The sequence below is a fragment of the Podarcis melisellensis genome (assembly GCF_964234715.1).
Source record: "Podarcis melisellensis genome assembly, chromosome: 4".
Lineage (NCBI taxonomy): Eukaryota > Metazoa > Chordata > Lepidosauria > Squamata > Lacertidae > Podarcis > Podarcis melisellensis.
This window is the reverse complement of record NC_138531.1, coordinates 44802913-44816628: the sequence shown is the minus strand read 5'-3', so window position 1 is coordinate 44816628 and position 13716 is coordinate 44802913. Positions and strand designations below refer to the sequence as shown.

Sequence of the window (13716 nt, the reverse complement as noted above, 5' to 3'; positions counted from 1 at the left end):
TGCATCAGTAATATGATAATATTCATTTATGTTTGAAATTATACATTCTAATTTGTAGTAGGTATCTGATACTTTCCGTCTAATCTGATTTGGTATTACAGTTGAAAATTGATGACGTTCATATTAAACTTGTATTTTGCCAAATTTCAAGTATTCAAACTGCCTTCTGTGCTTTATTGTTGTAATCTTCACAACAACCTTGTAGTGTAGGCCAGTATTGCTGTACCGTTGCTATACATAGGTTGAAAAAAATAATGGTCATTAGTTCTTTTCTGATATTTGATGCATACCCTCCAACATTTCTCTGATGAAAATAGGGACGTCCCATTCCATAATGATAATTTTACTATTTATACACCATACATCTTTCTGGGTTGTCTGGGCAGCTTCAAACATATATAAAAACATAATAAAACATTAAACATTAAAAAAAACCTTCCCTATACAGGATTGCCTTCAGACGGCTCGGGGGGTTGGATAACTCCATACCCTCCAACACTTATCCAGTGAAAATAGGGACATCCTAAGGAAAAGTGGGACATTCCGGGATCATATAAGAAACTGGGACAGCTTCTTTAAATCAGGGATGGCTTCTTTAAATCAGGGGTGTCCCTGGAAAATAGGGACATTGGAGGGTCTGTTGATGTGAGTCCTCTTTCATACTGCATCTCTTCTTACACACACACACACACATATATATATATATGGAAGTAGCAACAAAATATATTTGTGATTGGAAGATACATATTTCAGCATAACACACATCAATGGCAAACAAGTTTTCATTTGCATGTCTCTGCCAACGATATGATCATTCACATATTACTGACATACTGTACACCTTTTCCTGACTACCTTCCCGACATTTGTCCTCCAACAGATAGGAAAATAAAGCCTGTGAAGCTTGTGGGAGAGGTAACTGAAGCAGCTTCTGTTATTACTGTTATTTCTATTGTTCTTCGCCTCACAAGAGTCCAGGGCAGTTAATGGCAAAATTACAACATTAAAAACAAAGTAACAATATGGTACAAAGTATAGCAGACAAATCAGCATTAAATTATACAAATTCAAATGATGCCCCTCTTATTATGCTCCAAAGGCCTGTCTGAACAAATATGTATTGAGTTGCTATCTGTATGCAATCAGTAAAACATCAATCTACTATTTGTTTGTTCAGCTTTCAAACTGCCCTTCATGCAATCAGGATTTTCAGGGCAGTTTACAAAATAGTAATTAAACAACCATCAATGAAAGCTATTTAAACAAGGAAAAAAACAAAACAAAAACTACGGGAATTTAAAAATCAATATGCAATATAAAAACAGCAGCACTTAATAAGTGCATTAAAACCTTGAGCAATCAATTTACAAGTAATTACAAGCTATTAAAACAACAGCATTAAGTATCATTAAAATAGCAGCAGATATAACCATTATTAAAATGTAGTGCCATAAAATTACCCAAAAGTAGGCTAAAATGGGAAGGTTTGGAACTTTTCTAAAAACCACCACAGAGAAGGACCTGTTCTTGATATTCAGCTAAAGACTTGCTGGTAGGCCAGAGAAACAAGGCATCCAAAACAGGGCTTAGCAACAAGTAGAAATTCTTTTCTATTTATTAAATGAAGAAATATTTTGACAGAACTTTGGCTTTGAGACATCCTGTATTGCTCTTGAATATGAGTTTGGTATTGCATACATTATGTAAAAACTGTATTTAAAGAAATGAACACTTGGTGGAATATAAATGTCTTATTTTTATATTTGGCCTTTGGAAAGTTCTATATAATTGCATTCACAGTTCTGTGAGCTGGGAATCTCAGTTAAAGCATACCTCTGCCTGCACTCACTGCCAAACAATGACTTTTCTTCTTAGTTGATCTCTTTCATTTCTACTGTTCTTCTCCTCCCTGTACTATACCAGTATCTAGTAGCCACAGTTGTTTACCACTGACCCTGTCACTACTTGACAGCACCACCTCTGCTACCAAAGTAAGAAAATGACCACCAGGCAGGCATTTCCCTGCATGTATGACCAAATCAGAAAGTTTGGGCCTTTGAACAGATTTCTGAAGGGCTGCTCTAGCCAACATTTTCTGTGCCCAGCCTGTGCATATACAGGAATGGCAGCCTACCAGTCAGCCATGTTTTTCCCTCTGCAGTCTTAAGAGATGGTAGGACAGTTGTGGTGGGAGGAAGATGTGAGGGACTTTTGGGGCTACAAACATTTTATAATTAAAGAAAATTTCAGTATATATGATCAGAATGATGTACACATTTCCCTAATTCCTTAAACTATTTAACAGTCAGCAAAGTTATGAAATGAGAGAGATAAACTAAAATATGTCACAATGAAATTAAAGTAATGGAACACTTTTTGAAAGAAAAAAGGGAGCGAGAGAGGGAGAATGAAACCATGATTAATTAAGAGATAAATGGGGCCTGAAAGTAAAAAGAGAATGAGGAAAAAGAAGAGAAGAGGTATGTCATTAGTTTAATTATAAAAATTCATTATATGAAGTCATGTAAGACAGAAAATAATGGGACTCTAATAGGCTGACTGATAAAACACTCATTGCATCACTTTGGTCTCCATCTCTGTGAAAAGAAATGGAAGTGATGACTGAGGACTGCACCTCTTCAAAGTTACTGAAAAGATTAATTGTTTTCTGAGAGAGAACAAGAGAGAGACCTACATTATGTGTGTGTGTGTTTTTTTTAAATTCTAACTGATACTGGGTTTAGTAATGTCAGGATTTTAATAGATATAAGTACTGAAGTTAATGGTGAGAAGCAACACTTTTTAAATAGTCCTGTAATGCAATTGTCAGGCGGCCTATTAAATAGTATTCTTCAGACAGGATTACAAGGTCATTAAAATTCAAGCAGCACTGGGAAAAGTACACATTTCCTGAGTGAAACTTTATAGGCCATTACTTCATTGTGTTTTACCAATAAAACAAATAGCATGTGTTGATCCTGTTACATTAGCTCGCTTCTTTTAAACAAATATGTTGGTTTAAAAATAAAACATGTAGAAAGCCGTATGAGTGAATGACAAGTACTGTGTCATTCTGTTAGGAGGACTGTGGACCCTTTACATTTCTTTCAGTATCCATTTTTGGATCCTGGCAGTGATGAAAATTCCAAGGACTGGCATGGCCATAAGTCAGACTCCATTCATTCATTCATTCATTCATTCTGCCCTTTACCCTAAGGTGACATGCACAACATCAGGCAGCCTAATAAAATACGAGCAATTGACACAAAATTAAATAACTAAGCATCTAAAACCAGTATGAACAATCACTGCCACAATGATATTTTTAAAAAAATATGTGATTCATTATGAGCATAATGAATGTAAGAACCATGAACCTGGGTAAGTTGTATGTGGTCAAAAATGAGATGGCAAGAATAAATATTGACAACCTGGGCATCAGTGAACTAAAATGGACGGGAATGGGCGAATTCAGTTCGGATGACTATCATATCTACTACTGTGGGCAAGAATCCCGTAAAAGAAATGGAGTGGCCCTCATAGTCAACAAAAGAGTGGCAAAAGCTGTACTGGGATACAGTCTCAAAAATGATAGAATGATCTCGATACGAATCCAACGCAGACCTTTTAACATCACAGTAATCCAAGTTTATGCACCAACTACTGGTGCTGAAGAAACTGAAATTGACCAATTCTATGAAGACTTACAACACCTTATAGAAATGACACCAAAGAAGGATGTTATTCTCATTATAGGGAATTGGAATGCTAAAGTAGGGAATCAAGAGATAAAAGGAACAACTGGCAAGTTTGGCCTTGGAGTTCAAAACGAAGCAGGGCAAAGGCTAATAGAGTTCTGCCAGGAGAACAAGCTGGTCATCACAAACACTCTTTTCCAACAACACAAGAGACGACTCTACACATGAACATCACCAGATGGGCAGCATCAAAATCAGATTGATTATAGTCTCTGCAGCCAAGATGGAGAAGCTCTATACAGTCAGCAAAAACAAGACCTGGAGCTGACTGTGGCTTAGATCATCAGCTTCTTTTAGCAAAATTCAAGCTTAAACTGAAGAAAGTAGGAAAAACCACTGGGCCAGTAAGAGACAATCTAAATCAAATCCCTTATGAATACACAGTGGAAGTGAGGAACAGGTTTAAGGATTTAGATTTGGTGGACAGAGTGCCTGAAGAACTATGGATGGAGGCTCGTAACATTATGCAGGAGGCAGCAACGAAAACCATCCCAATGAAAAGGAAATGCAAGAAAGCAAAGTGGCTGTCCAATGAGGCCTTGCAAATAGTGAGGGGGAGAAGGCAAGCAAAATGCGAGGGAGATAGTGAAAGATACAGTAAATTAAATGCAGATTTCCAAAAAATAGCAAGGAGAGACAAAAAGGCCTTCTTAAACAAGCAATGCAAAGAAATAGAGGAAAACAATAGAATGGGAAAAACCAGAGATCTGTTCAAGAAAATTGGAGATATGAAAGGAACATTTCATACAAAGATTACCATAATAAAGGACAAAAGCGGTAAGGACCTAACAGAAGCAGAAGACATCAAGAAGAGGTGGCAAGAATACACAGAGGAATTATACCAGAAAGATATGGATGTCTCGAACACCCCAGGTAGTGTGGTTGCTGACCTTGAGCCAGACATCCTGGAGAGTGAAGTCAGATGGGCCTTAGAAAGCACTGCTAATAACAAGGGCAGTGGAAGTGATGATATTCCAGCTAAACCATTAAAAAATTAAAAGATGATGCTGTTAAGGTGCTACACTCAATATGCCAGCAAATTTGGAAAACTCAGCAGTGGCCAGAGGATTGGAGAAGATCAGTCTACATCCCAATACCAAAGAAGGGCAGTGCCAAAGAATGCTCCAACTACCGCACAATTGCACTCATTTCACATGCTAGCAAGGTTTCACAGAAGCAGCCTGCAAGAGCACTCAAGATGGCAGTGCTTCTTTCATACTATTTGGACAGTCACTGCTGCTCATGTATACAAAAAAACATTGTGTGAACCACCCATCAATTATGCATCTTTACTATTATACAGATATTCCTCAACTCTTGCTTGTTTGTAAGGGGAGCTTCATGGGCTGTAATGAAAATGCATTTTAAGTTGGAGGAGGTTGCTGACCCACATTGCTCTAATGTTTATCTGTACCTTTGGAACTTTTTTTTTCAGAAATACACTACAAAAATATTGCAGTAATTATATTCAGGCTTTTCATTTATCTACCTGATGTTCAGTCTGCTTTGTGTCACAGATAAATATTCAAAGAATTGCTTCATTCTCATTAATTAATTCAATGCTGTTAGTCAAGTCAAAAGCAGTTCTTTAGTGCAAAGATAAGTAAGAGAAAAGAAAACTGATTTTCACAAAGGGGAGCAAACACATATTATTCAAAGAATTTTGGTACAATAATAATTACTTTTTCTATAATGGCTTTTACTTTGCACAACTACAGTATTTACTCAAGACTTTTAACACATTGGAACTGAGGACAAATGTTTCCTAATGTTCTCCAACAGACCAGGACAGTGAGGTTTCATAGCAATATTATTTAAACCTACATAACAATAAACTGCTGGTTATGGCTGTCAAGTGATATATATTCATAACATAATTTTATTTAAGTTTAAATGTCCCCCTTCCACGATTTTGTGTGAATGTGGCATAAACCTTGTCAAAGCATTCAAATTCAAAATAGTTTTTGGGTCGTTTTTCTTAAAAGCTTTTTTATGCTCTTGGGAGAAAGTATCAAAGAACTGATATTCCAATATTATTTTTTTTTATCAGTACTATATTATCCCTGTATATGCATGTTCAGTACTATTCCAGTAGGTGGCACTCATTACATAACCTAATGGATAAAACAATAAATGAAAATTTGAAATATATTTATTAATTTTTGTACTCAGCATTTGTCCTATTTCCCTATATGCCCTATATGGATCACTAGCACATGTATAAATATAGAATGCTAAATATTTAAATCACCCATTTATTTTTAGGAGAGAAAAAACCATATAGCAGACAATATATATACAGTTATGTATATATTTACACCACAGACTTAATACCAAACTACATCTTAGATAGTTATATACTGCCACACTTGCGTGAGAAAACAGGCTGAGCAGGAGGAATTGTGACTGGAGAAACAACTGGCAGGGAATGAGTAAAGCTGCATCTTCCTTCCTTCCTTCCTTCCTTCCTTCCTTCCTTCCTTCCTTCCTTCCTTCCTTCCTTCCTTTCTCACCCCATCCTCAGCTCAAGATTGCTGTGAGTGCTTTTCCCCAGGGGAAAAAATGGGTAAAAAACAATTTCAGAACCTCGTGTAATGTGTGGCTTGGTTCTCAAACTGGTTGAAAGGTCATTTGTGTTCCTCAGGAAACCAGAGAGCTGTAGTTCTGTGACAAGAATGTGGGTTTCATTTTATAACATAAAATTGTTGGCACCACCAGTCTGCAGTTTCCAGAATTATTCTGGGGAAACCATGAATGACAATTAAAATACAGCCTGGCATACTCGTACCTTGCATTTTCTTGAACAGTTCTGCTACACTTTTGTTACTAGATTTATAATCTTCCATCTCATGACAAAACAATTCTAGATATCCTAAAACCAGATTTTACCTAAAGGGTTTTAAAGCTACAATTGAATGAATGGATCTCCCCCAATCCTGTTTGTTGTTGTTTAGTCGTTTAGTCGTGTCTGACTCTTCGTGACCCCATGGACCAGAGCACGCCAGGCACTCCCGCAATCCTAAGGACTTCTAATTCATAGATATAAATATAGATATAGAAATACTGTAGATATAGATATAGGACCTATTCACATTATCCTGACACAACCCCCACACTAATACAAGACAATAGAATGAATAAACAACACCCCAATCTCCCTCCCTCCCCGTCTTTCCCCCTTTCTTTCCCCTCAGTAGTACTTCTCTCTGCTTATTTGTCTGTCTGTTTCATAGCACAAAAAAATCTTAATTAAAACTATTTTAAAAAAACAACAACAACACTTCATGGAACAGCATTTTTTGTTGAAGTGAATTAGGGATATTATTTACCCAGAAACTTCATGTATCTAACTATCAAATATGTTTTAAGTATTACCTGAACTTGGAAAGGTTCTAAATGTTCCTCAACAATGTGTAATATGTTTTATATGCATTTCTGCTCTTCTTCCAGCAATTTGCAAAGGAGCTACGGCAGTGGCATATAAACGTGGATGTGGCAAATGATTTGGCACTTAAGCTTCTCCGGGATTATTCAACTGATGACACCAGAAAAGTAGAACTGATGACTAATAACATTAATGATGCTTGGGCCACCATTAATAAGAGGTAGGACACAACTTCTAGTACCATTCTTGTAAAACAAAACTAGGTAGTTGGATATTTTTCTTAAGAAATTATTAATATCAAAGTATATTAAGAAATACTTAACAGGTAAGGAGGAAACAGTTCTCAATTTACTGCTGTTATTTTCAACTGTTTTCAGTTATGTGACTTGGGAGGGTCTCTTTCAGGGGGTAAATTGTCAAGAATGTGTTTTTATCAGCTATTTTGCTTATTGTTGTTTAAGTATATGATTAATCATTTTCTGTGAGTTTTTGAGTTCCTGTGTGTGTTTGGGTTGCTGCCTAATCTTTTATATTGTTGTATCTATCTGTAACTCAGACCTGTCTGCCAGATTTCTTGCTTTCTATCATTATGCTTGCTAGGAAGCCCCATCTAGAACAATTATATTATTTGTGCTACACTGTTCAGTTATTATCAGTGCTATATACTAAGTATGGAAATGACACTCTTGTTCTGTTGAAGTGTGGTTCATGTAAGGTTAGAAGATGAAGCTCTATCAGGTCTCCATATGAAAAATCTATAAGTAATAATTTTTCCTAGATTAGGTTCTTGATTAAAGCTTTCTTTGTTCTTTTTTGTAGTCTCTCATCATTTATTTCGATACCTGTTCAATTCTGAAAGCTATTTTAGAGCCTTCCTCTAAACTATGAATCACCCATTATAAAATCTATATGAAAATTCATAGAATGAAATTAGTTTTATTAATGCAATAAAATTCAGATTCATTGTTTCATATTGTTGTACACTCAATGAGATGCATAAAAATTAAGTTTGGTTCACTTAGATTGGTTTAGTATCTAACATTAGACTTTATATCTAACATTAGGCTTTATAGCTTATAATCAAATCCAAAAATGAATGTGGTTTTAAATTGTGTTTAATTACAGTTTATGAATAAGGTCAGAAGAGTGCACAGTGTAAAATGTAAAATATAATCAGAGAGTTTCTTGGCATAGGGAGGATTATTTAAATCAGCTGTTATTACCAAAAGTGTTCCTTTCTTTTCTGTACTAAAATTACGGATAATCATTAGGCTAAACCTTGTGTCTTATATGTCTGGGTTAAACTGTTGTACACTTTGAGGAACTTGAGCACAAAAGTAAAAATAAATGAAGGATAGAATTTGCCATCTTCCTTAGAAGTAAAAAGCATATGTCTTTTCCTGGCTTTATTTCCAGTTATTATCTTCCTGGACCCAAGTATGTCCCTTCCCTAGGCCATTTCTGTTTTGAAAAGTTGGAGGATTGACTGGCATCCTTCAGCTTCTCTATTTCCCTTTAAGTTCTGTATGTTTCTGACTGTTTGATCCGTATTTATAGCCAGACACGGCAGTAAGGCAGGTATGCATATTCATTATAAATAAATGGCACATGATCTTTAGATAGTGTTCCTTCTTCCAAAGTACCAGTGTAAGATCACTTAGGAATTCTGGAAACCAGTACCAGTAGTTAAAGAACTCTGGGAATTGTAATCCTTGAGAAAGCAAATCACATTAGGTGACACACTTCTCTCCATTTGCTGTCTCTCCCCCTGCCCCGACCCCTGCCCAACACTGCTTCTGATTGGCAAATATCTGAAGATTTTACAAGATAGGTATACTAATGGGCAGGATTCAACTAAGTTGTTACCTGTGCAGAATGAGGTTCACTTATGCAATGCGACTTCTCCTTTTTTCTCTTTCCCCTATGCCCTGTTAATTTGCTTGGTGGGGAGGACTCAGAACAGGTTTGAGATGAGTGGAGGCATGCATGGGGAGGAGCCTTATGGTAGTCCTGTACGGTAATATTTTTAACCCCCACACGTTGCTTCTTTCTTCTGAGCTACAAACACGACTAGAGGGGATGAGTGCTTGGTATGTAATGTACCAAAAACCAGTCTCCCTCTCCAAATATTGAAACATTCCAACATTTGTAACATTGCTTATTATAAGTATAGCTTACGATGCTCAGATAGGTTACTAGATCACTTTGAACAAGAAGAGGATTATTCTACCCTATACTACTTTCCAATGAATTTGCTAAACCAAATACAAGATTTAATTTTTCAGATGGTTACCTTATATGTACTGTATAGTGTCTTCCAGCTTTTGAAATAGCTTTAATTCATCAGTTGGTTCAGGTTATGTGAAAAATATGTTGGTTCATAATTGAAATTATTGTCCACATGTCCAGCATTAGTGAGCATGTCATTTCCTAAAACTGAGACTAGTTACTTATTACTGATCAATCTGCATTTAGATGCATCAGCTGCTCCTGCTCCTGCAAAGATGTTAGGAAATGTGCATAGGAGAAATAAGCAAGTGGGGAAAGGGAGACTTAATCCTTCCTTTGGATACCACTTTCCCCCTGCTGTTTTTCTGCCCTTGCTGGGGCCCCAGACTTGTGTTTTTCACCAAAAACGGGGCCAGAAGCCTCCATTTGGGCCATAAGAGCTATTGGCTAGTTGTAGAGGAATAACAATGAGTAAGGGAAGGGTTACACACCCACCCTCTGCTTTCCTCCTGTAATGCAGCCCCTCCTAATGCAGCTTTGCAGCTGAGAGTTTAGAAATGTGAGCTGGACATGAATGTGTCATTCCATCTTCAACTTTAGTTGTTATATTTACTAGTTAGTGGTAGCAGTGAACAATTCCATGGACAATTCTTTCAGCTATTTCATGAGGTCATTCTAAGCTTCATCAGCTGCTATAGTGATTTCATAGGAATGTTGTCTTTCAGCTTGAATTGTACTCGGCAGCCCTTTCTTATTTTTTCTATATACTACAACAAGGGCAAGCTGTCCCTTTTTGAAGTGATCTGAATATAGTTTTTAAACAAACAAATAAATCCTCAACCACTCTTTATCATTCCAGAAATTTAAATTTCTTCACTTGATCAGGCTGTTTGTTAACTATATCTAATTGTATGTCAGGTTTTAACAAATCCTGTTGAGATCTCAAATTGTGCTCTGTAAACAAAATTCCCATTTGTGGTTGATATACGTATGCCAACTGAAGCCTGCTGATTTAACTGATTGAAATCCTGGCTGCCCTTTCGCAGCTTTCAATGTATATCTCATGGTGTGAATAAAGCATTTGCACCAGAAAATTTGTGGTTGGATAGACGTGGTACAGAAGTCACAAGCTTGATATTGGTTTTGTTGGAAATGTAGTAATCTGTAGATACAAACTGTGTAGAGTTGTTACTTGTAAAGCACATCTGGTTACTCAGAAAGACCTTGGAGAACTTGCATGGTGATTCCAGAAGTTGAGAATCGCCTGCAGAGCATCACTAATAATTTGGAAATGAGAATTCAACCTGAGTTTCATGGAAACAGATTTGGCTTCGATGTAGAGGGAATCTCCCCTCTTACATCCACATGTAGACTCCAGCTGCCCAGCCCCAACCAATATCAGGGCAGCCATCTTCAAAAGCAGACCTACATAGAACTTGCTGCAATGCTCTAGTCTGGATGTCCCTTACACATTCCAGTGAAACAAGTTCTGTTTTCTCCCGATAGGAGTGTAACTAGTGAACCACCTGAAGTTGGGGAAAAAGCACACCTGAGCACTGCCGCAACTGGGGCTACTCAGTTAGCTTTGAGAGCACGAGCTTTTCCAAGTCGCAAATGTAGTCCTTCAGGGGAACACAACTTCGTTCAGGACCATTTGTAGTCTCCATCTTTCCCCACCAACTGCACCTCTGTCTTGTTTGGATTAAGTCTAGCTTATTCTCCCTCATCTAGCCACAAGCTGTCTCAAGTCACCAATTAAGATCTCACATTGGTCCCAAAGTCCGTAGGAGCTTTGTTGGACTGGTTATAGATAGGGAAAAGACCTGGAGGCAGCAAAAAATGGGGTTGGTTATAGATGCTATATACAGTGAGAAATAGGAACATAGGGTGGAGGAGAAGGAAGCATGAATTGCATATGAGGGGAATTCTGCCACTTGTGACTTTTGCTATCACTTCAACATTGTGTTTTCTCAAATCTAGGGGAGTAATGGGACCATGAAGCAGTAAAATATGTGGGGAATGCAAGCTGCATTCCCACCCCCCATATTTATTAGAAATCATTAGCAAATTCCTCAGTGTCTTACTTCCAGTATGTTTTATATTCATTTACACCAAGCTTGCAGCCATGATGTGTCACTAAGGTGTGCCGCGCTTGACAAACCATCAGTTGAACAAACAAGGAGCCACCCAAAAACAGAAAATATTATACTTTGCCTGCAGCTGATAGTTCAGCCAAGTGTTTCGGTCAGACTGAGAACATCTGCCAGCTTGTATTTTGTTTAGCTTAGCTAGATCTGCAATTGATTGTTATGTATTTACCCCTTGCCCCACCATTTTGTTTTATAACACTGAACCATAATGAAAACGACATTCTAACTCCTGTAATTGCCAAGTTTGTTAGTGTTTGATGGGTGCTTCCCTTTTTGCTCATTTTTGTAGTAGCTAGAAAGATGCACTAGAGGCACATACTCTAATTACTTGGGCCAAAGCCAGGATTACTTGTAAACATGTGTCTTCATCTTCTTTTTTGAAGCATTTACTATCACCAAAATAACTGTATTTTGTGTTAAACACAGGTAGCAGGGGACTATGTGGTCTGTGCTGCTTGAATTAGTAACAACATATCAACCAGCTGGACTAAGAGGAGGGAAAAGACTAGAAGGAAGGGAACAACAGGCAGAATATCCTGGATGTAAAATTGTTACTGCAGGATTGTGTAGTTTTCTACTCCCTTGGCCTCTTTCTAGTTTAAGCACTAATTCTTTCTACTGCTACATTCTTGTTTAAGAATTAGTATGATACAGAAAGCAAAAACATGTGTATCTTAATATTTTCAATATTTACTTAAAGGCTATTGGCCCCTACAACATTTTATTGTATCTTACAGCTGTTAGCTTTTAAAACAAGTAATACATGTGGAGGCTTGTGAAAAGTCATCAGAATATTCGTTATAAATGCAGGCTGCTTGCTTCTTTGCACCCATTCCCATAGATTGTACATGGGTACTTTCTGCTGATAGTTAACAACAGAATCCTAATAAAATTGTGAGCATTTCATTGCACCTCAGCAGCTCAGCCAGTGACTAGGTCTGCGACATTTCAATATGGTGAAGCCAGGGTAAGGTCTAAAAGTTCTGTCATTTTAATCTAATTCATGTATCTACCACTATGGCAAGTGCCCCAGTATGGAATTCACACGGAAAATATACACTCATAATAGAATGTATAGGTGCTAATGTAGACTGCCTTGCTTCGAGAAAATGTGCTGTTGTAATTAGCAAATCTTGCTCATCAAGTTACATTTGCTTACAATGAATTGCATTTGCCATTCTACTGCCCATTCCCGATATCTCATAATAATGTACACAAGAAAAATAAATAAGAATCATGAAACTGAATTTTATTCTCAAACGGTTCCCTTAACCAGATGTGGCTCTATCTCACAGTCACACTCTTCTCTCTCAGTTCTATCCCTGTCTCTCACTCCGGCTGTCACAACCGCTATGTTTGTCTTTTACTGGCTCTGTCTAACTCCTCTATCTCCCAATGGTAAAACCCCTGAGCTGAGCCTCAAAACCAGGTAGGCTCCGCCTCTGAGCTTTCTCATTGGCCAATCTACATTAACCACTTCCATCCCCCTGTACAAACAAAATCTCAAGGAATAGGCAAACGCCACATTGACCAACAGGAAGGAAATGATTTGAGTGAGGGCACTACATAAAAAGAGTGCTGCTGGATTAGACCAAAGGCCCATCTAGTCCACCATCCTGTTTCCACAGTGTTCAGCCAGATGCTTATAGGAAGACGGCAAGCAGCACAGCAGTACAGCTGCACTTTTCCCACTTGTGATTTCCAGCAACTCGCATTCAGAGGCATACTGCTTCTGGGAATTGTCAATTTTCACTGCCTGTGATAGCTGAAATATCATTTGTCCTCATTTTGAAGCGACCTCGCTAATGTCATTTTTGTCTGAAAGATTACCTTGAGCTGCACACATATACACCCTTTGCTGGGAGTATGTCTCATTGAGCTAAGTGGGGCATACTTCTGAGTAGACTTGTATGAGTTTGCTCTGTAGGTGTTCCTAATTGTAAAAAGATTATAACTAGTTGTTTCCTTTTTGAAGGCTCTATTATCAGGTGACATTTGGGATAATATGAGGTGATATCTGTCTTTTTATCACAAAAACGTCTCATATAAGACTGTCTCAAACTGAAGGCAAAGGGTGCAGTGGTCTATGCACACTTGCAAGTCTCAATAAAGAGTCCTATTCTTCCTTTTTAGAAATAAGAATGAAGCCCCCTACCTCCCAAAATGAGATTCAGTACAGTACAACATTTTTTGA

The 13716-nt window shown here is 37.5% G+C and overlaps 1 protein-coding gene across 11 annotated transcripts in view; it reads left to right on the top strand.

The window, feature by feature from the left end:
• The window catches only part of DMD (dystrophin), a 1007479-nt gene that overhangs the window by 751059 nt on the left and 242704 nt on the right, over nucleotides 1-13716 (top strand). For all 11 annotated transcript variants that reach the window (XM_081908923.1, XM_081908930.1, XM_081908919.1 and 8 more), the window contains one exon: nucleotides 7209-7363. In XM_081908923.1, coding sequence (XP_081765049.1) covers nucleotides 7209-7363 — 155 coding nt within the window. The remainder of the gene's footprint in view (nucleotides 1-7208; nucleotides 7364-13716) is intronic.